The sequence below is a fragment of the Alligator mississippiensis genome, chromosome 12, assembly GCF_030867095.1.
Source record: "Alligator mississippiensis isolate rAllMis1 chromosome 12, rAllMis1, whole genome shotgun sequence".
Taxonomy (NCBI): Eukaryota; Metazoa; Chordata; order Crocodylia; family Alligatoridae; genus Alligator; species Alligator mississippiensis.
In genome coordinates, this window is record NC_081835.1 from 38304645 (window position 1) to 38328046 (window position 23402).

The 23402-nt window shown below is 45.9% G+C and overlaps 1 protein-coding gene across 1 annotated transcript in view; it reads left to right on the top strand.

The window, feature by feature from the left end:
• STIMATE (STIM activating enhancer) overlaps nucleotides 1-23402 on the top strand; it is an 84049-nt gene that overhangs the window by 38709 nt on the left and 21938 nt on the right. The window contains exons 5-8 of the mRNA XM_059716061.1: nucleotides 7988-8100; nucleotides 13606-13683; nucleotides 15105-15254; nucleotides 21840-21950. Of these exons, the coding sequence (XP_059572044.1) occupies nucleotides 7988-8100; nucleotides 13606-13683; nucleotides 15105-15254; nucleotides 21840-21950 (452 nt within the window). The remainder of the gene's footprint in view (nucleotides 1-7987; nucleotides 8101-13605; nucleotides 13684-15104; nucleotides 15255-21839; nucleotides 21951-23402) is intronic.

Consider the following 23402-nt stretch of genomic DNA (forward strand, 5'->3'; position numbering starts at 1 on the left):
TTGAAACCTCTTGCCATTCTGACATGGACGACTTAATAATTACCCTTTGTCAAAGAAGGAGATCAGGTTTGCTTGATACAACTTGTTTTTCATAAATGCAGGCTGATTGCAAGCACCCAGCATTTCCTCCTCCAGATGCTTGCAAATGGCTTTCCTTAGGATATGCTACAGTAACTTCCCAGGTAGTGAGGTGAGGTTTGCTGTAGTTCCCCAAATCTTCCTTTTTCTTTTTTTAAAGAGGGGAACTACATTGGCCCTTTTCTAGTCCTCTGGTTCCTGGCCTATCTCTCATGACTTCATGAAGATCATTGCCAAGGGCTCCAAGATCTCTGCCATTTTTGTCAGGACCCTGGGATTAAGCTTATCCAGCCTTGCTGACTTGAATTCATTCAGACCCAACAAAACCTCTCTGACTGCCTCTTTTGTTATCTTGTTCCTCATCTCCCCCTCTTCTTTATCCAGATAATCCCTATTTAGGCGTCTGACAGCTTAATTTTTTTTTGTGAAGACTGAGGCAAGGTAGCTGTTGAGGGCTCCACCTTCTTTGTATCTTTGGTTAGAAGTTCTCCTTGACTTTTTAACAGAGGACCCACAGCTTCCTTGGTCCTTCTTTTCTGCACAACATACCTATGCTTCAGTCTGTGAATCAGGGCAGACACCAGCTTTTACTTGGTGCAGATGAACTGTTCCTGACTGTCTGGGAGGAACATGAACATGGCACATCCCACGCAGGTCACAACAGCTGACCCAGACTCCATTTGTGCCTCCTTTGCTCCCTGGAGAATACCTATGCTGTAAGGATAAAAAAGGAGTGGGGAAGAAGACGCACCACAAGAGCCTGCATGCTAAGCACCTGCATCAGGGCCCTTGCCCACACTGCCTACTGTCCTGCTGCTGAGTGCCTGACTGGAGGCCTGAGGGGCTCCTGGACTGAGCTCCAACAAACAAAGCCCCTCCACCACTCCAGCCATCTTTTACAGCTGCCTCAGCAGCCTTCCCTGTGTGTTTTTTGGCCTTGTGTGGTAAGTCCTGTGGTCCACTCCCCCTGCCCTAGTGTTTGTTGTGTGGCTGAGTAAGCCAGCTCGAATCTCCCCAGCCCTTGTGTATTTGTTCCCCCTCCCACACCTTCCCTAGGCTTAGCCAACCTAATTTCCTGTGGGGCTGTAGCTCAGTGAGCTTCAGCCTCCTTTCCCCTCCCCTCACCTTCTCCCACAGCCCCAATCTGCCCCTATTAGTTTCACTAGCCTTGCTGTATTTTTTCTTTTTCCTTATTAGTTTCCTCTCCCTTATGTAAACGCATGTCAGGGAAAGAACCTTCTGGAGGGGCAGATGCCCCAGCAGAACTTACTGCAGCCCCCATTATGGGGGCAAATCCCAGCCAAGCCCTCGAGAGGGCGCATGCCCCTGCAGCCCCCACCCTGGAGGCAGAGTCCAACTGACCTCCTCCAGGGGTATTGAAGCCTGCAACCTCTACTGTGGGGATATCCAAGAGTCCAGCAGGGCCAGGGGGTACCCCCTGGCCAGGCTGCCCCCAGAGGCATTTCCAAGCCCCCTCCCCCACCATCAGGGACCATGGGGAAGGGCAGTGGGAAGGGCTCCTCTTTAGTCTCCTCCACAGCTGGGGGTGGGAAAGCCAAGGGCCGTGCCCCCAAGCCTAAACCAGTGGCACCTGAGGGGACCAGGTGCACTGCACCAGTCAGCACATCCACTGAGCCTGTCTCTGGCCATTGCTCTGGCCCCACCAAAGTGACCCCCCAGCAAAGAAACCACAGTTATGCACAAGCAGCCTCAGGGCCTGGACCCTCCACCACCAGACCTTCCAGCTTGGGTGGCAGGGCCCCCTTTCCGGCACTTGCCCACAGGCACAGGATGAAGTGCCAACTACCCAAGTGGGAGAACTAGCACTTTGAGACCTGGGTGCAGGCCCTGGCTCAGGTAGTGGGGAGCCCCAAAATCATGACGGCCTCCCACTTTCATGGCAAGGGGGTCTTTTTCCTTGCCTTGGAGGCTGCTGAACAGAAGGCAGTTGGGAGGGGGCTCGTGGTGGAGGGCGAGTACATCCCCCTCGAGCTCCTAGAAGAGCTGGGGATCAGGGTGGTGCTCAGCTCCATCTCTCCCCATATTGCTAGTTGGGCCCTGCTGTCCCAGTTCCAAGCCCTGGAGAGGATTATCTCCCTGGTGCTGGCCCTCTCACTGGGGTTCCACAGGAGTGGGAGGTGCAGCTCCAGGACATGCGGCTCCTGTGCAAAGGCACACTAGCTGCACAGCCCAGGCTGGGTCGCACTGACAGGACACATTTTCCATGAGGCTCAGGCAGCGATGCACCATGGTCCATTGTAGGCATGACACCGTGGCCTTGCATTGCCGCCTGAGCCTCATGGAAAATGCCCCACTGGCCCGACCTGACCCTGACTGTGCAGCTGACTCACCATTGCACCGGAGCAATGTGTCCCACAGTTGCACCTCCCACCCCTATGCAAAGGTGTGCTAGCGTGCTGGGCTGGGCCAGGCTGGGTTGGGTCCGGCCGCATGCTTTGTGGAGGGGCTCAAGCGGGGACTGCCATATGCTTGCCCCCACACCCGCACCCCCTGTGGTGCTGGCAGCAACAGCCAGTGCGGCTGTGGCCTGGCTGCAGAGACAGCAGTGGCTATGTGGTGCTGCATAACCCAGGCTCTGTACATGCTGAACAGACCCAGCCCAGCCTGCTAGCACATGGCTTTCCCAGTCCTGACCAAAGTCCTGTGCTAGCGGGCCAGGCCATGCCAGGTCCATTCAGCATGTACAGAGCCCAGATCACACAGTGCTGTGTCGCTGTTGGCTGTGCCTGCAGCCAGGCCACAGGCAAGCTGACTGCTGCTGCCAGTGCCATGGGGGCGGATGGGGGGCAGGCAAGTGGCGGTCCCCGCTCAAGCCCCTTCACAAAGCACGCAGCTACATCCAACCTGGCCTGGCGCAGTGCACTAGCATGCCTTTGCACAGGAGTGGGAGGTGTGGCTCTGGAACACACAACTCCTGTGCAGAGTCAAGCTAGCTGCGAGCTACGATCCTGTGTGGGCTTTGCCGGGCCTGTTCAGCATGTACAGAGTCTAGGTTACACAGCACGGCAGCACCACCGGCTGTGCCTACAGCCGGACCACAGCTGCACTGGCTGCTGCCACCAGCATCATGGGGGGCAGGTGTGCAATGGCCCCCACTTGAGCCCTTCCACAAACCCTCCCACAACTCCCCATACTACCTGACATCTTCCTGCCACTTCAAACTCAACCACTCACACCCATAAACCCCCCCACTCCCATGTCCCTAACTTACCCGTGACAGCGCCGGGGCAGCAGGAGCACTGTAGAGACACTCTGACCAGAAATCAGAGTGTCTCCCTGGAGGACTGACATCCAGTTTACCCCAGGGCACAGTAAGGGACAGTGTCCTACCTCACTTTTTTCAACTGTGCTTTATTTTGGTACCTGGATTTTCAGGTACCAAATTTTGAGCCTGCGCTGCAAATATGCAATGCAAGGAACATTTTTTTTTGTTCCCGGCATGCTTCTTGCAGCATCTCAAACTCCTTTGAGGCACTGCAAGAGGCATGTGCGGGCTTGTCTGTATATGCCCACAAGGGGCAAGCTTCTAGCTTTGAGACCCCAGCTCTTCTCAGTCTCTGGCTACCTCAGCAATCCATAGCACCCCCACCTATGAGAACTTTTTCTTCTTGGTTAACTCCTGGGAAGGAGTGGGTGTTTTCTTCTTTTAAAGAGAAAGGGTTCAGAGTTCAGGTGTCCCAAACAGCACAGCAGACAGGTTCAGATTAATTGTTCCATTTGTAAACAAACACATTTATTGTACCATTTCACTTTCCTGTCCTCACTCAGACTTTACCGTGTGACAGAGGATGCAGAAAAGGCTGAAGTGCTCACCTCAGTGTTCACAGGCAAGGTCAGCTCCCAGACTACTGCACCTGGCAACACAGTTTGGGGAGGAGATGGGTAGCCAGCAGTGGCAAAAGAACAGATTGGGGACTATTTAGAACAGCTGGATATGTACCACGATGCACTGAAGGATGCTGAGGGAGTTGACTGATGTGATTGCAGAGCCACTGGCCATCATCTTAGAAAACTCATGACTATCAGGAGAGGTTCCAGATGATTGGAAAAGGACACATCGTGCCCATCTTTAAGAAAGGAAAGGAGGATCCAAGGAACAATAGACCAGTCAGCCTCGCCTCGGTTGCTGGAAAAATCATGGAGCAGATCCTCAAATAATCCATTTCTAAGCACTTGGAGGAGAAGGTGATTATTCATAGATTCATAAATTGTAAGGGCTGGAAAGGGACTTTGCAAGATCATCAGGTCCAGCCCCCCTGCACTAGGCAGGAAAGACAGCTGGGGTCAGGTGACCCCAGCAAGGTGACTGTCCAGTTTCCTCTTGAAGATTTCCAGGGTAGGTGATTGCACCACCTCTGGAGGGAGCCTGTTCCACAGTCTGGACACCCTAACTGTGAAGAAGTTTTTCCTAGTGTTAAGCCTGAAAAAGGTCTTCCAGGAGTTTGTGGCCCTTACTCCTGGTTTTCCCCAAGGGTGCCCTGGTGAACAGTGATTAGAAACAGTAAGCATGGATTCACCAGGGGCAAGTTATGCTTGACCAACCTGATTGCCTCCTTTGATGAGATGACTGGCTCTGTGGATGTGGGAAGACCAGTGGAGGTGATATACCTTGATTTTTAGCAAAGCTTTCAATATGGTCTCCCACAACATTCCTACAAGCAAGCTGAGGAAGTATGGGCTGGATGAATGGACTGTAAAGTGGACAGAAAGCTGGCTGGATCATCAGGCTCAGAGGGTGTGAGTAAATGGCTTGCTGTCTAGTTGACAGCCTGTACCAATGGAGTGCCCCGGAGGCTGGTCCTGGGGCTGGTTTTGTTCAATATCTTCATCAGTGACCTGGAAAATAAGATGGAATGCATCCTCAGCAAGTTTGCAGATGGCACAGGGAGTAGTAGATATGCTGGAGGGTAGGGTTAGGATTCAGAGAGACCTGAACAAATTGGAGGATTGGACCAAAAGAAATCTCATGAGGTTCAATAAGGACAGGTGCAAAGTCCTGCACTTAAAACAGAAGACTCCCATGTACCACTACAGGCTGGGGACCAACTGGCTAAGCAGCAGCTCTGCAGAAAATGACCTGTGGGTTACAGTGGACAATAAGCTGAATATGAGCTAACAGTGTGCCCTTGTTGTGAAGAAGGGTAATGGCATACTGGACTGCATTAGTAGGAACACTGCCAGTAGATAAAAGGGAAGTGATTCTTCCCCCTGTTCAGCACTGGTGAGGCCACATCTGGAGTACTGTGCCCAGTTTTGGGCTCCCCAGTCCAGAAAGGATGTGGACAAAGTGGAAAGAGTCCAGCAGAGGGCAATGAAAATGGTTAGGGAACTGGGTCACATGACTTAGGAGGAGAAGCTGAGGGAACTAGGCTTATTTAGCTTGGAACAGAAAAGACTGAGAGGTGATTTAATAGCAGCTTTCAGCTATCTGAAGGGTGGTTCTAAAGAGGATGGAGCTAAAACAGGTGTGGGCAAAATATGGCCCCCAGGCCAGATCCAGTCCGCCAGGCAATATCATCCAGCCTGCAGATGCCCACCAATTAATTGTACCTTACCTAACCCACGTACCTCACCTCCCACCCTTGTGGGCAGAAGGGCCCAGCCCAGCCAGCACATGGCTTTCAGGTGGGACTGCTGCTACCACTCCTGAAGCCACCGGGTGACCTGCTTGGCTTCCCTGGTGTCCTGCTTGCTCCAGGAACTAGGTGGGAGTGGGGGGAAGGGGGCGCTACAGCTGGCTGGGAGCATGGGGCTGGCAGCAGTGCAGACCCGGCACCCAGGGTGGCATCAGGTCTGCAGAACTGGGCTAGGCAGGGAGTGGGTGTGAGGGAAAGTCAGGGGCAGGGATGTGGGGACCCCCCACACACTCCCCCTAATGGCATAGAACCACCACTGCCAGCAGCAATAGCAGGGGGCTTGTGCTCATGGCCTGCGCTGGTGCTGCCACCCAGCAGCATGTGGCTCCAACCAGCACTGCATGTGGTGGCAAGGAGCGCAACCAGGCCAGTTCACCTCTACCGCATGGGGCTCCGTGCTGCACACATGTACCTCCTAGCACTCGCATGCCACCAGGGGAAGCCCCACATGATGGAGCCAGCTGCTTTCCCACCCCCTGCCATGTAGTTCTTTGGACTCTGCTGGGAAGCAGTGGGCGGGGCTCCCCTCCACTTTCAGTGGTGTTACTGGACCTGCACAGCAGGGAACAACAAAGGCAGCCAGCTCCATTGCATGGGGCTTCCCCCAGTGGCACACGAGTGTGGGAGCTGCACGTGAGCAGCATGGAGCCCCACACAATAGAGGCAGGCTGGCCTGGCTGCCGCCAGGTGCTGCACTGGCCAGAGCAGCACACCGCTGGGCAGCAGCACCAGCACAGACCACGAGCACCTGCCTGCTGCTGCTGCTGGCAACAGGGGCTGTGCACAATGGAGGGGAGTGTGTGGGGGGTCCCCATACACCCCCACCCTCCCTCACACCTCACAAATGCCACATACATACACCCTGCTCTTCCAACCCTCAGCATATACACCCCTTCAAAAGCCCCCTATCCCACCCTACACATATACCTACCCCCAACTGCGCCCCATACCCCTCACACAATATACAAAAATAAAACTTTATTTTTGTGTTATTATGCAATCATATACAGTATGCAAACACAAATCATGACAAAAAAGTTTTGTAATAAAATTAAAATATGTTTATAGTAGGTGTTTGACTTTTAGTATATGATTTGCGTTTTTTCTGGTTCCAAGATGGCAGCCCTCCCCTCCCAAAAAGAGTACTTCCAGGGGGCAAAGTTAAGCTATGTTTGAAGATTTTATCAACGTTATTTGAATGCAAAAGATGAAATAGGTAGGCAAAACTTCAGTTACTACTGCATCCCTGAACTGTCAAATCCTGGTGATATTGCTTAAATGATGCTTAAAGTTCACAGCAGTGGTTTACCAGACACTCCACTTATCTCAGCTTCTGTAGGCATACAACCAGGTATTTTCAGTTGCTCGCCACAGTAGTTTGCATACTTTTTTTATTGGTATACTTGTGTAAAGAGGTCTAATTCCAGAACAGTAAATAATTAATTTCATTTGATTACCATGCATTTTACTGTAGCCTAGCTGGAGCCCAGCAAAACTATTTTTTATGATAAATGCATGCTATCATTTTGATAACTGCAGATAAAATAGATCCTGCTTAGCTTTCAGGACTTTCCAAAAAAACAAAAAAAACCCTGGTATCTAGTCATGTACTTGTAATCTACTGTAGTCTTTGTTTCAGGTATCAGTTAGAAATGACTGATTTTTTTTTGTATGAGATATTTTTATCAGGATGATATAAGTAAAAACACAGAAATAGTCTGATTTGTATTAAAATATTGCATATGCTAGATCAAATAGTGCAACAGGCACGTTTTTTCTTAAGTTTCTATTTTAAAATATAATATTTTGCCACAGAAGATAAGGAAGAAAATTGATAGCAATCTTAGCTTTTATGGAACAGTAAATATGATCTAAATAAATGCAACAATTCTTTGCCAATGTCAGTAATACAGAGCAACCTGTTTAACCAAGGTACTCCTAAACTTAAACAAAAAGGTACAATTATGGTCAGTTCCTAAATTAAACCTGTTAAAAGCTCTATAGTTAAGCATAACAACTCACAATAATTGAGGGTAGGAGCACAGGAAAAGGATATCAAGTAAAGGAGTACTATATGGTTACTGCTCCTATGAAGACATTTTAAATTGCAGTTATTTTATCAAGTATTTCATGTACTTTGACTTGCTAAATTCTGCTTTTATCTATTTCTGCTTTTGCTTTTCTTAAATCTGTAGTTTTAAATGAAGTAATGGTGGGCCATATGTGTAATAAATACTTGCTTTTCTTTATAGGTGACCCACTTCAGTGCACTGCTTGGGTGGGACAGTGTGCCCTATACATAGTGATCATGATGTTTGAGAAAACCATCATCATTATAGTCCTCCTAATACCTCAGTGGAAAGAGGTTTGACTCTTTATGCCATTTTACAGTTTCATGAATTTCAGTTGGATACCAGAAAGCAATAGGCTGCTAATATTTAAAATACTGGTTTTGTATAAGACTTACACTGCAGACATTTATATAAATTTTATGCCAGTTAACTCTGTTACCTCTGGCAGTCATGCATCTTGTTATCTTTAGTACAACCCCATTCAGACTTTCTGGCATCCACTGGTGACAGTAATCCCAGTCTGATTTGTTTTAGTAGATACTGCATCAGGTACAGTGCAAATTCATGTGCCTATCTGAGTTATATAGGAAAAAATAAGTGCTATAGGATTTGACAAAATCTCCCTAGCAAGTTCTAAGTGATAGATAGACTCAGTGGGCACCTGTACACATCACAGGGTTTGCTCATTAAATTAAATACATTTATAAAATTTAAATTTGTTTATTTTGTAGCATCACATCAGCGTTTGCATGCACTAGGTTTTCAAACAAATTAAGCTTTGACCCGTCACACTAGTATTTGCACACATTTGGGTTTCAAACAAATTAAGCCTGTTTCCCCAACCAGCACCACAGGAGAGCAGGACAGTCCAGCGCTGCCCTCTTCCCCTCCCCCCAGCCTGGGGCCCCTCACCTGTGCCCTGCCAAGCATTTGTGGGAGCATGGAACTGGCAAACAGCACAAGAAAAAAAAAAGTGAAAGCAATTCAAAGGGGTGAACTACAAAAAAGTTGCAGTGCCATCTGGTGAACAGAGAGGCTCATTACACATCTTTGAGTGCCTTTGTGTTTGCATGCAATGAATCCATGGATGTGACACTTTAATTCTCAGCGAGCCAAACTAAACTACGTCTGAGGTTTTACTTTAATGCACGAGAAAGACTTTTAGAGCGTCCGAAAACCTGCTTGTGCAAACAGTCACACTGTTGCAGCACAAGAAAGGGCAAAAAACGTAGTGTGTACAAAGGCTCAGTTAAGCCCTAGGAATTTGCATTGGACTAGTAAATCCATTGCTGGTTTACAGAATTTAGAAAAATAGCCAGTAAGCAATAAGTATCATATATCCCCACAGCAAGAAGCGTGACTCCCCACAGCTGTACACACCCCTGAGGCAGGCATGGGAGCACATGCCCCCCACGGGGGAGAGGTGGGCTGCCAACTGCAGGCTCAAGGCTCTGCACCCTGCTGCCTTCACCCCGGGAGTTCAGCTGTGTGACACCAGTGTGCTTCCTGCCGCTGGGTGGGTAGGGGATGTGCCACATGGCCAGCGTGCCCTGGGTCTCCTGCCCGCCCAGTAGGTGACAATGGCGTCACACGGCTGAGCTCCTGGGGCAAAGGCAGCAGGGCACAGAGTCCCGAGCCTGCAGCAGGCAGCCCACCTCTGCCCTGCAGGGGGCATGTGGCCCCCATGCCTCCCCCAGGGGGCAGGCGGGGGTGTAGCTGCAGGGAGCTACGCCTTCCCCTCTCCCCCGTGCCTCTGGACAACCTGTCCCACTACTACCAGTTAATCATGTCTTAAGAGTAAGATGTACCAAGGACCTGGGAAATAGCTTCTAGACTGGGAGCTATATTTAAAAAAAAAACAAAAAAAACTTTAAATAATTTATGCTATATACCTGACTATGATTACCTATAGCAGCACAACTATCAGGGCAACGTATTGTAACTCACTGCTGTAGTGTGGCTTTTAACTGGAATGTAATTAGAATTTTAAAATTCCTCTGGGGACCCCATGAATCTTGCATTAATAATGGGATTGGTCAGTCATTCAAACATGCTGACAATTCTTTTAAAGTGTTTTTTAGCATTTAAAACTCGGTATCCTATGTCCTGATATTTGGCTTGAAAACTTAAGTACGTGTTTGAAATGATTTCCAAGATGGGTCTACTCAAAAGCTTTGAGACAAAGAGAAAAATTATATTTGAACATACACCATGCTTTTTTACCAAATCTATTTTAGAGTCCTGATCAGTTGCAGGAAGCGTGCAGTTGCAGCATTTGGGAAACGTGTATGGTTTCATGACAGTATTTTGTGTGAAGCGGGAATTCTACTTTTTTCACTTTTAAAAGGATAATTATAGATGAAGTCATAGGATGGTAGACTTCAGTATGTATGTGAAACAAGTGCTACATTTTTTGTCTCAAGAGAGTACAAAATAAACTACTGAATATTGAATTTGATTGCATTATTAATTAGAGATGAGAATCTACTAATAAATGTTCTAGAGACAATCTCTGGAGACTAAAGCAGGATTTTTGTAGTAATATATTTTATAGTGGTTTGACCAGTTTAAGTCTCCAAGTGATGAGGCTTCAGACATTTCCATTGAGAGTATAAAGTTGTTAACTTTTCAGGAATTATCTGCTCGTTCTGACTAATCACTTTTCTTCAGATTACTTCTGTAAAGATAAGTTCTTGACATGACAAAGTTTGTCTAGTCAGCCCCACTTATTTGTCCTTTGAATAATTGTCCACATAGACATTCTCACTTGTTCTTTGACTGGACACTGTTTGCCTTAGCAGTATCTGTAGAGTACGCTAGCCATTTGTCTTATCATATTTCTGCACTGAAAAAACAAAAGGCAGTGCACACTTCCTACTTTCATCTCTTCACAAAACCCTGGCTAGAGATGGAGCAGTTTTTTGGAGTACTTTGCATGATTCAAGGTTCTCACTTTGGAACAGCTTATCTTAGGAAAACCCTTTTGCTATATGAGGAAGAGTGCTGAGAGTGAATTTTGGCTTGGTACTGGCCAACACCTGCTTTCTCCCCCCCCCCCCCGCTCAGTTCCATCAGTGCCATGCAACAATGCCATCTCAGCTTTGCTGCAGATACAGAGTTCTCTCATTTACCTAGGTCAAACCATCCCAGGCTTTATGGTATGGGTAGAGATGGTACTGTTTGGAAGATAGCCTTATCCAGACCTGGTTGCTCCCTTGGGTTCAGGCCATGTTCCTCTTGTGTCACACAACATGGCAAATTGGATGCCAGTACATTGACCCAACAGCTGCCTGACAATGCCAGTATGGCCAATTTGGCTATGGTATTCCAACAACATTCCTCATTGCTCAGAGGTTCTCTTGACCTCCGCAAAGGGACACTTGCTTCTTCCCAGACCATTGCAGTAGATTCTTCCATCCTCACCACAGACCTGTCCTCTCCCCTGTTCAAATTTGGTGCAGTTTATGTCCCAGTTGTCAAAGGGCATTAATGGGGCTTTTACGAGCTCAAAAAGAATAGCAAGATTGCTTTAGAGAAGAGGTCTGCCACATGAATGCTCGTGTACCCCCCCCCCAACCACTGCACAGCACAGGTGTGCAAGAACAATCCCCCCAGCCACTGTGCACTCACACACATGGGTGCCCTCCAATTGCTGTACTGCATGAGAAACCCCCTCCCTCTCCCCTAGCCACAGCCCTGGAGGAAGGAAACTAGAGACTTCAGCTTCTATTGCTGCTGAAAAAGTGACTGGGTAGAAGCCCAGGGCCCCACATTAACTGCCTTTTGGCTGCATGCAGCCTGTAGGCCACCAATTGGACAGCCCTGTCACATTGTACCAGGAGCTGAAGAACTGAGTTGAGCAATCTCAGAAGAGTAGATGGCTGGCAAGTCTGTATCTCTTGAGCACCTCCATCAAATCCAACTTAGGAGTGCCACAGTCTATAAAGTGCTGTTTTCTGGGAGGCTTCCTGGTTCTAGGTGGAGGCTGCATCAGTGAAGCAGAGGCAGATACTAGGGAGAGAGGACCTCTTCGATATGCTGTGTATTTGAACTTTCAGTTGTATGAGAGGAAGAAATACCTCAAAGGATCAGAGAGTAACTCTTGAATCTTTGAGCATATGCAGGGTGCCATCAGTTCTGCAGCTAAAACTCTGTACCCTCAAATGGGAAGTCTAGGGTAGCTTGACTCCTTGGGGAAGCCTCACCCCTGCAGCCATGTTGATCGGTACATAACTACTCCTGATATAGTGAACCTGACAGTGGAGTTGGCTGTGTCTAGAGTGGTCTGTAATGCTTGGTCACAAATTGTCCTTTTGAAATTAAGAACGTCGGGTTCTTCTATCAGTACTAAGGGACAGTGTCAGATCTACCAGCTTTGGAAAGCTGTTGTGAATTAAAAGAGCCATTGTAGTTAGCTATTTGAAACTGCAGGCTAGCTGATTAATAGTCTTTTACTAAAATGGTCAAACCGTTTGGTCTTGATGTGCTTTTTACAACTTGGCTTTCTCATTTGCAAACTGCAAACTGAGAGGATGTGTTGGGTAAGGAATACAAATCCAGAGTGTTGTCTGGTCCATCCATTTAGCAGTGGTCTAGAAGGAAACAAGGATTCACTAAGTCCATGATGTCCTTGCCAATTGTCAAAGCTACCTTTGCCAGGTCCACTTGGTGTAGTATGTTCACCAGGAAGCATGATTGTTCATGTGGCCTCTGCTAGTGTAATCCCTAGGGCATGTTGCTGGCTTAGGGCATGCTGAGACTTAGAATTTGGACAGCCCTGCAATATGACATCAGGCTGCTGAGCTGTGGTGCCAAAGGGATTCTGTCCAGTTTCCCTCACATCCCATCTCCCAACCCCCATCTTTGTCTCTCTTCAGGAGTTGTTATGAGAGTCTGACCCACTTCTGGATATGAGCCATAGGTTTTCTTGCCAGGGCTGCCAGAGCTGCTGTATCATGCAGCTAGCACCCAGGAGGCTAATGCTACCACTACATATGCCTGTCCCGTTTTCTCATTACCAGCTGCTTCATTTTAGTCACTAATAGCAACCCAAAAACAGATATTGAGTGATGGGTAAGGTGGGAGGGAGGGAGTGGCACTGCCAGTGTTAACTTCCTGAGTGCTGACTTATGATGACAAGTCCCATGAACAAGATCTAGAGATAAACTGTCCAGCCTGGAAGAGGCCAATGGGCCAGATGCCACACCTTTGTGGGCTGTATGACATCCCAGTCTAGATGACTCTGAAACCACCTCCATGTGTGGGAGCACTGTTCTGGAGTCACCCACAAGTGAGAATATGTATGTGGACTTTATTCAGTGGCGTTACTTTCCAGTAACTGAAATTATTCAGGATATATGGGCTCACATATACAATTGAATCCCACCTTCCATGCAATCAAAAATAACATAAGTCTCTGACTGAGAGGAAGCAGGAGGAAAAGCACACAGTGCCCTTTATCCCCTTGGTATGGGGGCGCAAAAAAGGCAGTGCTAGAGTACAATCTCCAAAAAGTCTCTAGTCAAAACACAAGACATGAAATGCATCTCCCACAAGTGAGAATGTTCATGTGGACAATACATCTCAAAGAACTTCAGTTGCTGCCAAGTAACTTCATTTTACTGAAAGTGGTTTATAAGTCATCTTTAATAAAGCATATTTCTTTTCTGTGAAGCTTCCCTTTCTAATTCATAAGGTTATCACCCTAATATTATCTCTAGGACATAAATTACTACACTTTCTAATCCAACTGTGTACATATTGCCACAGTCTGAATTTGATCCTTTTTTTCCCCACAGGTAGCTTTATTGAATCCTATAGAGAACCCCCAGCTGGAGCTGGCTATCGTCATGCTGATAGTTCCCTTCTTTGTTAATGTTAGTACAACTGCATGATTCTGTGACAGTTAACCTGTATTTTTTCCCATCTTTTCCCATCAATTTAATGTTAATCATTAAAGCACAGCATTCCATGGTAATAGCTGTATTATAAGCAATAGAGGTGTTGAAGACTTAAAAAAAATGTGTGCATTTATATGTCTCTGTCAGCTAAATAACAGAACACAGCAATGATGCCCAAAATTTATTACATCATGGATGTGTTACTTTGAAGTCATAGGCCATGTCCACATGAGTACGGCTGTGTGGCATGTGGCAAAGCAAACATATGTCTGCAATGCCACATACCACATGTTCCATTATGCCCCGTGCTGCAATGGAGCAGCATTTGGAGGGGGTTTGACTCCTGGATATGCAGGGGTCAGATCAACCCACAGAGAAAAAAGTAGACTTGTGCACATGGCAGCAGCATGCACGGAAACCAGAGTCTGGCAGGCCAGAGCCACACACTGCCTCTGGCCAGGCTCCACACAGCAGGATCACCGCTGCTGCAGCCCCAGGAGGCCCCCAGAACCCCAGGTAAGGCTGTTGGGGCCAGTCCAGTGCTGGCCTCAGCCTCCCCCACCCTACTGGCATAACTTGCTGCACACCAGCACACACATATGGCATGGGCGTTCCCCAGGGACAACTAGCAGTGGCACATGGTGCACTGCCCCTAGTTGTCCCTGGGGAATCAAATGTCCACACATGTCTGGACGTGGCCATAGAGTCCAACCATTGCCCCTGGTGTTGAATATAGCATTCAGATATTATTACACAAATTATAAAGTACCAATTAAGTTTATATGAAGAAAGTATTCATTTACTGTTAGTGACAAAAATATCATCACCCTGAAATACCCTAAACCTGGGATGTCAAACGCACCCTGCACCCCAGGCTGGATTTGAACAATGGGGCTCCTCACAGGCTGGATCCAGATGCAGCAGCCATGGTGGGATGAACCATATTGTTCACACCCTACCACATCTGCTGGCGCACATGCCTCAGAGCTCTGTCTTCTATTTCAGCAGCAAGCCCTGCCCCTCCTTGCCATGCCCCCAAATTCCTGGTCCCTCTATGAGCCCCACAGGCTATAAGGCACAGCTCTGCAGGCCATAGGTTTCACTCCTACCCTAGACCAAGTAAGGTTATCAGTATGGCAGTTTAAAAAAAATGTATTGTTAATCACTGAAGAGTTGCTTCTTTATTTCCTGTCACTGAAAGAGGAAGCAATAGAATAGCTTTATTCTAAGAGATATTGAGCATACATTAGCCTAATGTGACTTTGGATCTGTGCCAGAGTATGTCAGACTTCCATTTAGTGTAACTTTCTCTAATTCTGTCCCCATGCACAACTGACTAACAAATATACTGACCTGAGGAAAACTGAATTCTGAATTTCTCCTTGTCTCCATCACAGGCATTGATGTTTTGGGTAGTGGATAATTTTCTTATGAAGAAAGGAAAGACAAAAGCTAAACTTGAAGAAAAGGAAGCAGGACAGGATTCAAGGAATGGAAGTAAAGTCCGTTACAGGAGAGCAGCATCACATGAAGAGTCAGAATCAGAGGTATATAGATTGCCACACGTGTTGTGATTTTTGTTCCATCTTTGCCTTAAGCCAGTGTACAAGACACCCATTGAATAGCATAGTATTTGCTAATCCCTTTTTTTACCTATAAATGTTTCACAAGACCACAGCAGTTTTAACTGGTACTTTAGGGCATCTATACATGTGCTCCAGGGTGGAGCAGGGGAGAGGCGGGGCGGGGCAACTTAATAAGGGTGGATGGTTCAAGCATTATTTTAAGCACCTCCTTATGCCATTTTGAAATGCAGAGATGATGAATTCACGTGATGCGGAGTCTGCTGGATCATGCTAATTAGCATGCTCTTCCAGACTCAATCAAGTCTGCTCTGATGTGTGCTAATTAGCATGCATCGGAGCAGAGGTCCATTGCATGTGTAGGTGTCCTTAGATTTTGGGGTGCCAGTTAATTCACTTAACAGGAAACTGCAGTTTTTCACAGCTTTAGAATTATATTGTCTGCTGAATTTTCAGAAGTCCTGAAATGTACATTTCATGCTTTAATCAATTATGGTAAAATGTGACAAAATTGAAGTAAAGGGTCTACAAATTTTTGGAATCAGGAAGATGAAGTTAATGAGACAGCAGCAATTTTGATATCAATTCTAATTCATTAGTTTGTAGGGTAATACACCACAAACCAACATGATTCTGGCTTCCCCATTCAGCTGTTCAAATTCAAATACAATGTTATTTGCAGTATCTCAATAGATTAATACCATCCTGTCAGTCAGCTTTAGTTACTCCTCATCAAAAGAGCTTAACTAGGGCAAGTAAGAAATTTGATTTGAACTGCCACTCACCAAAACATGTTAAGTACCCCTTTTGTTGTGCTTAAAGACAAGCAGCTTCCCTGAATGAGAATTTTAGTAACCACTGTATAAAAGAACTTTCTATATTATCAAGATTTCATAGATAGATTTCTAGAGTTGTAAGGGACCTGGTAGATCATCGTGTCCAACCCCCTGCTCCAGGCAGGAAAGAGTGCTGGAGTTAGGTAACCCCAGCCAGATGCCTGTCTAATCTCCTCTTGAACATCTCCAGGCTAGGGGAAAGCACCACCTCCCTTGGAAGCCCATTCCATATTTTGGCAACCCTTACTGTAAAGAATTTCTTCCTTATGTCCAATCTAAATCTGTTCTCCTTCAGCTTGTAGCCATTATTTCTGGTAACCCCGAGGGGCACCCTGGTAAACAGTGTGTCCCCTATTCCCTGCTGGCCCCCCCAATGAGTTTGTAGGCAGCCACAAGATCACCTCAGCCTTCGCTTGTGGACACTGAAGAGATTCAGGTCCCTCAGTCTGTCTTCATAGGGTCTTACCTGCAGGCCCCTAACCATACAAGTAGCCCTCCTCTGAACCCTCTCAAGGTTATCCACGTCCCTCTTGAAGTGCAGCGCCCAAAACTGGACACAGTTCTCTATCTGCGGCCTCACCAATGCCACATAGATGGGAATTATCACTTCCCTAGACCTACTTGTGTTGCACCTGCTGATGCAGGAAAGAGTGTGGTTGGCCTTATTACCTCGGCACACTGGCGACTCATGTTCATTTTTGCGTCAATCAGGACTCTGAGATCTCTTTCCACTGTTGTGGTGCTCAGAATGGTAACCCCCAGTCTATAGGTGTGTTGGAGGTTCTTTCTCCACAGGTGCAGCACCTTGCATTTATCCTTGTTGAATTGCATCCTATTCTGATCTGCCCACTTCCCCAGTCTGTCCAAATCTGCCTAAATTCACTCCCTGCCCTCCAGTGTGTTTACTATGCCCCATAGTTTAGTGTCATCTGCAAATCTGCACAATGTGCTTTCAACACCTTCATCCAAATTGCTGATGAAGATATTAAACAGTACTGGTCCAAGGACAGAGCCTTAGCGGACACCACTGCCCATATCCCTCCAGGGAGAAACCGACCCATCCACCAGTCTCTGGGTGCATCCCATAAGCCAGTTTTTTTACCCACCTTACTGTGAAAAAATCCACATCACAGCTACTCAGTTTGCTTTTTAAAATCCAGGTTAATGATATCTACTTAGAATCATAGAAGTAGGGTCGGAAGGGACCTTGTAGATCTTTAAGTCTAACACCCTGCCTGAGCAGGAGGAAAACTGGGCTTAATTGACCCCAGTCAGGTAGGCATCAAGCTGCTTCTTAAAGACCCCCAGGGTAGGAGCCAGCACCACTTCCCTTGGGAAGTTGGTTCCAGATCCTAGCCACCCTAACTGTGAAGTAGTTCTTACGGATGTCTAATCTAAACCTACTCTCCAACAACTTGTGGCCGTTATTCCTTGTTATCCTGGAGGGCACTGGGGGAAACAAGGTCTCCCCCAAACCCTTCTCCCCCAAATACTTCCTCCCCTGCATCTAAGCACTTTGTGACCTGATCATAAAAAGAGACCAGGTTAGTCAGGCAGGATTATAAACCCATGCTTGTTGTCCCTTACCATTGTGTTACCTGCTGGCCCCCTGAAAATGTGAAACTTTATGATTTTTTCTAAGGTCTTGCTGAGAATCGAGGTGAGGCTAACTGGCCTATAATTACCCGGGTCCTCCTTCCTCCCCTTCTTGAAGTTAGGGACCACATTGGCCCTTTTCCAGTCCTCTGGGACCTGTCCCAAGTGCCACGAGTGCTCAAACAGCTGTGCCAGTGATTCTGCTATGTCATCAGCCAATTCCTTTAGTACCCTTGGGAGAAGGTCTTCGGAGCCCACCAACTTAAATACATCCAACCCTTCCAAGTGCCCCTTCACTATGTCCATGGTAACCGTTGGTGGATTGGTATTACTCTCACTCCAGACTAAAGACTCATTGGGAGGTGCATTTGTATCCGTGTCCAGGAAAACAGAAGCAAAGTAATTATTTAAGAGCTCAGCTTTTTCCATCCTATCAGTTACGAGTTGCCCTAGTCCGTTCTGTAGTGGCTCTATGCTACACTGTGCCTTCTTCCTGCTCCCTATGTACTTAAAGGACTTTTTGTTATCCTTAATCTTTGTTGCCAACTTGAGTTCTGTATCTGCTTTGGCCTTTCTCACTGCTTCCCTGCAAGCACAAGCCAAGTAGGTATACTCCTCCTTGGTGGCTGCCCCCTGCTTCCACAGCCTATAGGCCTCTTTTTTCCTCTGAAGGCTCTCCTGGATTTCCCTGCTCAGCCAAGAAGGTTGTTTAATTCTTTTGCCTTCCTTTGCATGTACTGGGATGGTGTTCCTCTGCACCTGAAGGATCAGCCCCTTGAGGAACTCCCACCCTTCTTGGACCCCCATCTCACAGATGTGATTACCCCTCAGTCCCACCCTAACTAATCTCCTGAGCTCGTTGATGTTGGCCTTCTGGAAGTCTAGCACTACTGCCCTACTATTTGGCTTTCCCACCTTAAACCAGATAGTGAATCCTATCAGCTGGTGGTCACTATCCCCTAGGTTAACTTGTACCTGTAGCTCCCCCACCAAGTCTTCCCCTGAGGCCAGCACCAAGTCAAGTAAGGCATCTCCCCTAGTGGGACTGCATACCTCCAACACTCCTACCAATGCAGCCCAGTATGGTGTTAGCCTTCTTGGCAACAAGGGAACCAGGGCTCCTATTCAGCAATTGTCCACTGTAGCCCCCAGGTCCTTTTCTGCAGGGCTGCTGCTTTGCCAGTCAGTGCCCAGCCTGTACCAGTGCATGGGATTGTTACACCCCAGCGAATTAAGCAATTATGCCCCTGCATAATTTTACACATAAAATGTATGACCACACATAATTGCATAATATTGGATAATTTAACCCGGGCAGGCTCTGTGCTTCCAGCTGGGAGACCTATATGGAGGCACTGAATGTAGAGGCATACACCTGGACAGCTGGTGAGTGGGGAAGGGAGCTCTTGCCTGCAAGAGATGTGGTGGGTTGTGGGTGGGTGTGGGAGTGTGTGTGATTGGGTGCAGGGTTTGTTCATGTGTGTGGGTCCCCCATAATGCATAGCCTCCACTAGCAGCAGCAGGCAGCAGGTCCTCGGCAGCCAGAGCCCCCAGTGGCATGCAGCTCCGGCTGAGTCTTGGCTCCAAAGTCAGCGTGGCCCGCTGGCATGTGCCTTCAGGCAGACCAGGCTGGCCCTATGCCAGCACGTGGGGCTCCCAGCATTGCAGGTGGAGTCATGCTCCATTGGGCCAGGCTGGGATGACTCCATGCTGCCACATGGGGCTTCCAGCACTCCAGTGGGGAGCCACATGTAGAAGCACAAAGTCTGCCCGGCCCGATGGCTTGCAGACCAGGAGCCATGGGGAGTCTCATGTGGAGGCACAGAGCCAGCCTGGCCTGACCCGATGGCACATGGCTCCCGCCTGCAGTCCTGTGAGCCTCATGTGCTGGCACAGAGCCAGCCTGGTCTGGTTGAAAGGCCTGCACCAGCAAGCCAGGCTAGGCCAGCTTCATGCCACCACATGTAGCCTCCAGGACTCAGCTAGAGCCACATGCCGCTGGGCGGGTCTGCCTGCCATGGCTATGAGTGCCCTGAGGGCCTCCTGCCTCCTTCTGCTGCTAGCAGCAGGGGCTGTGCATCATAGAGGAGGCAGAGCATTTGGCACAAGGGCCATACCCACCAACAAACCCTACACCCACCCACACATACACCCACAAACCCCATACACTCCCATACCCACAAATCACACACACACAGTCACACCCCTCACACATTTACAACCCCCCGCACATACATTCCCTTCACACCTCCCCCAACCACACCCCCCTTACACAATATACAAAAGTAAGACTTTATTTTGAGCTATTATGCAATCACCTGTATATACAGTACACAAACATGTAAATCAGGACAAAAATATTTTTTTTAATACATTTAAAATATGTATAGTAGATGTTTGATTTTTAGTATATGATTTGGTTGTTACATAAATGCTGTAACAAACGCAGCTGATGCAGAGCGCAGCAATTCACTGTACAACTTTGTCCTCTTTAATCACAGCCATTCATTCTCAGAAGAAAAAATGAAAGAGCTGGTCTTCCTTTATTTCAACCTTGGAACTTAAAAAGACTTTAAGTTAACACATACATTTTTGTTTTACTATTATTGATGATTTATTTTATTATTATTATGATTTTATTTATTTATTTGACTTACTTTGTTGGTATTTTGACAAGTATTGTACTGTGCAAAGAACCCAACATTACTGAGCAATAATTTTGTTACAGACCCCCACCACGACATCACCCTTGTTGCTGTCCCCTCTGACCCTAACATGGAGACTTTCAACAGGCCTATCTCCAGTTTAGACATATCTGATTTATTTATTGAAAGGACTTTTAGCACTCCTTTGTTTATTTTTCTTTTGAACTTGGACTTTGAAAAGAAACGAGTGTCTAATTTAATGAAAAAGAAAAAAAAGTAAATTTGCTGAAAATTAGAAAATCTAATCTCAGTATAACAAGTCCTAATTGTTTTATTTAGTTTTAAAAATCATACCTGCTTGGTTACATTTTTATTTTTTGTTCATAGAATGGTAAAGCACTAAAGATTCTGTGATAAAATGTGTTATATAGCTGTATAAATAGAAAGTAGCAATGTATATTTCTAAAGAAGGTTCAAATGGTGTTATGTTTAGCTTAATTTGTAAAAAAAAAATTAAAATAAAAGTAATTAATTCTATGTAATTTTGAATTTTTCTGCACATAATTTTGAATTTTCTGTGCATAACTCCCTGTGGTGTAAATTGTTGCATCCCAAGTGCAGGATTTTGCACTTGCACCTATTGAATCTCATGGGATTTCTTTTGATCCAACTCACCAATTTGTTGTGGTCTCTCTGATTCCTAACCCTACCCTCCAGCATTATCTACTACTCCCCCTAGTTTGGTGTCATCTATAAAATTGCTGAGGGTGCACTCCATCCCATCTTTTAGGTCATTGATAAAGATTTTGAACAAAACCAGCCCCAGGGCGGATCCCTGGGGCACTCCACTGATGCCAGCTGCCAACTAGACATTGAGCCATTGACTACTACCCTCTGAGCCCAGTGATCCAGCCAGTTTTCTGTCTACCAGGAAGTTGTCCCCAGCACTCTCCAAAAACTTCCTGGATTGCCTGTGCACTGCTGTATTGTTGCCCCAGCAGATGTCACAGTGATTGAAGAGAACCAAGGCCTGTGATTGGGAAACTTCCACTAGCTGTTTGAGGAAAGCCTTATCCACCACTTCCTCCTGGTCTGGTGGTCTATAACAGACCCCCACCATGACATTACCCTTGTTGCTGTCCCCTCTGACCCTAACCTGGAGACTTTCAACAGGCTTGTCTCCAGTTTAGACATATCTGATTTATTTATTGCAAGAAAATTAAAGTATGAAGGATCTTTTAATAATTGCAAGTTACTTTCTAAGTAATATTTGAAGTTTTGGATAGTTATGCCAAGAAGTGACATGAACCCTAACAACTGATCCAAATTTCTTTTATTTAGTATAGTCTCTTCTCTAAATTAATGAGGGAGAGTCTCAGCGGCAATAAATTGTTTTATGTTAGAGGGAGAGTGAAAATAGAGTGTGCCTATTGTTTGATATACATTATTCAGAAGAAGTTTTTTGTTTTTAGATCCTCATTTCTGCAGATGATGAAATGGAGGAATCAGAAGTTGAAGAGGATCTGCGGAGACTGACTGATTTAAAGCCTGTTAAGAAGAAGAAGCATCGTTTTGGGCTGCCTGTATGATGTATTCCTTGGCCTGTAAATTTGCAGGTTTTGTGGCAAAGACTTTTCAGTCAGTTGCATTTCACTTTGCAACAGCATCCCTTTTTTCTTACAAACTGACTCAAAACCAGGCCTCTGAATAGGATGCAGGGAGATGGAAGACTTTCCAGTTCAGTTGCACTACAGAAATGCTAACCAAATATGCAAGCGTGTCTTTTCATCACATGTGAAAACAGCATTATTAGGGACCAAGGACTAGGGTGATTTGTATCTGACATTTCACAGAAGACCATAAAAAACAAATACTACAATGGTTAATTTATGGTTACTGAATGAGTCGATGCAAGATGATCTGAAAAAGGCATGAGGATTGACTAAGTTAAACCAGTAAGTTTTATTACTAAAACTGGCTTTTGCAACATATTAAGTACTAGAGCAGAATAGTTTTATGGTTACACACAGTAACAATGTTATTTTTTTAAGTATATGTTTACTTTGTACAAGGTACCTATAAAAGTAATAGGTGGGAAAAGATTTTTTTTTCAAGTCTCCTCTAACCAGTTTGACAGTTTTATATTTAAGTTATATTTTCTTACTGTTATTTAAAGATTCTCTTTGTCAGAGAAATGTAAAGAATTCCCTTTTTGTGCAGAAAAAAGGTCAAGATTTGGACTGAAATTCTTGTTTATCTGTGTTGCCCAACTACAAAAATGCAAAGAGATCATAAAGAGAAAAGCTGTCTTTTTCACTACTGAAATCACCAAATATCCAGTAGAAATGTAACCCTAAATGTGGTTTTAGCCACATTGTTTTACAATACATTTTTGTATAATGGGAGATATACTCTGCATATTTGGCAAACATGCACTTTAGCATACAGCAAAAACAAACCTTTCTTATTATATAGTTCCTTTATCTAAGAAATGAACTTCTAAGGATGACTGCTGATATTTATTGCTTAAAAATCTAAAAGTCTCCTGATCATACCTCTCAGCAGTTTAAAAGGAGACAGAACATTCCTTTTTTCTATTTACTTGTATGGTTTCTAGCACATGGAATCTTAATCTGATAGCAGATATTAGCACAGTGATGCAAATAATAATTCTATCCCATGTTTGTATCTTTGGTTTAAAAGATTTCTGCCATTTAAATGTGTGTGTATAGTGCTGACATTTAATAATAATTTATTGGAAGGCTTTAAAGTGATGTTTTTCTAGCTCTCTTCTTCATTTCCTCAAAAAACCTGTCTCTTTCTTTCTTGTTCTTTTTCGAATAAGACTGAGAGGTATAAAGCACCTGTTACTGCATCAACTACATATCTGCAGCTTTCAGTATCAGCTTTCTTTGGTTACTGAAAATAAGTCTATTTGAGTTCAACATCAGTAGCTATGTTTTCAGTGGTATATTGCTATGAGTATTTCCTAAAAGACCTAAATGATGATTATGGTTTTGACAACTTTCTTGGCT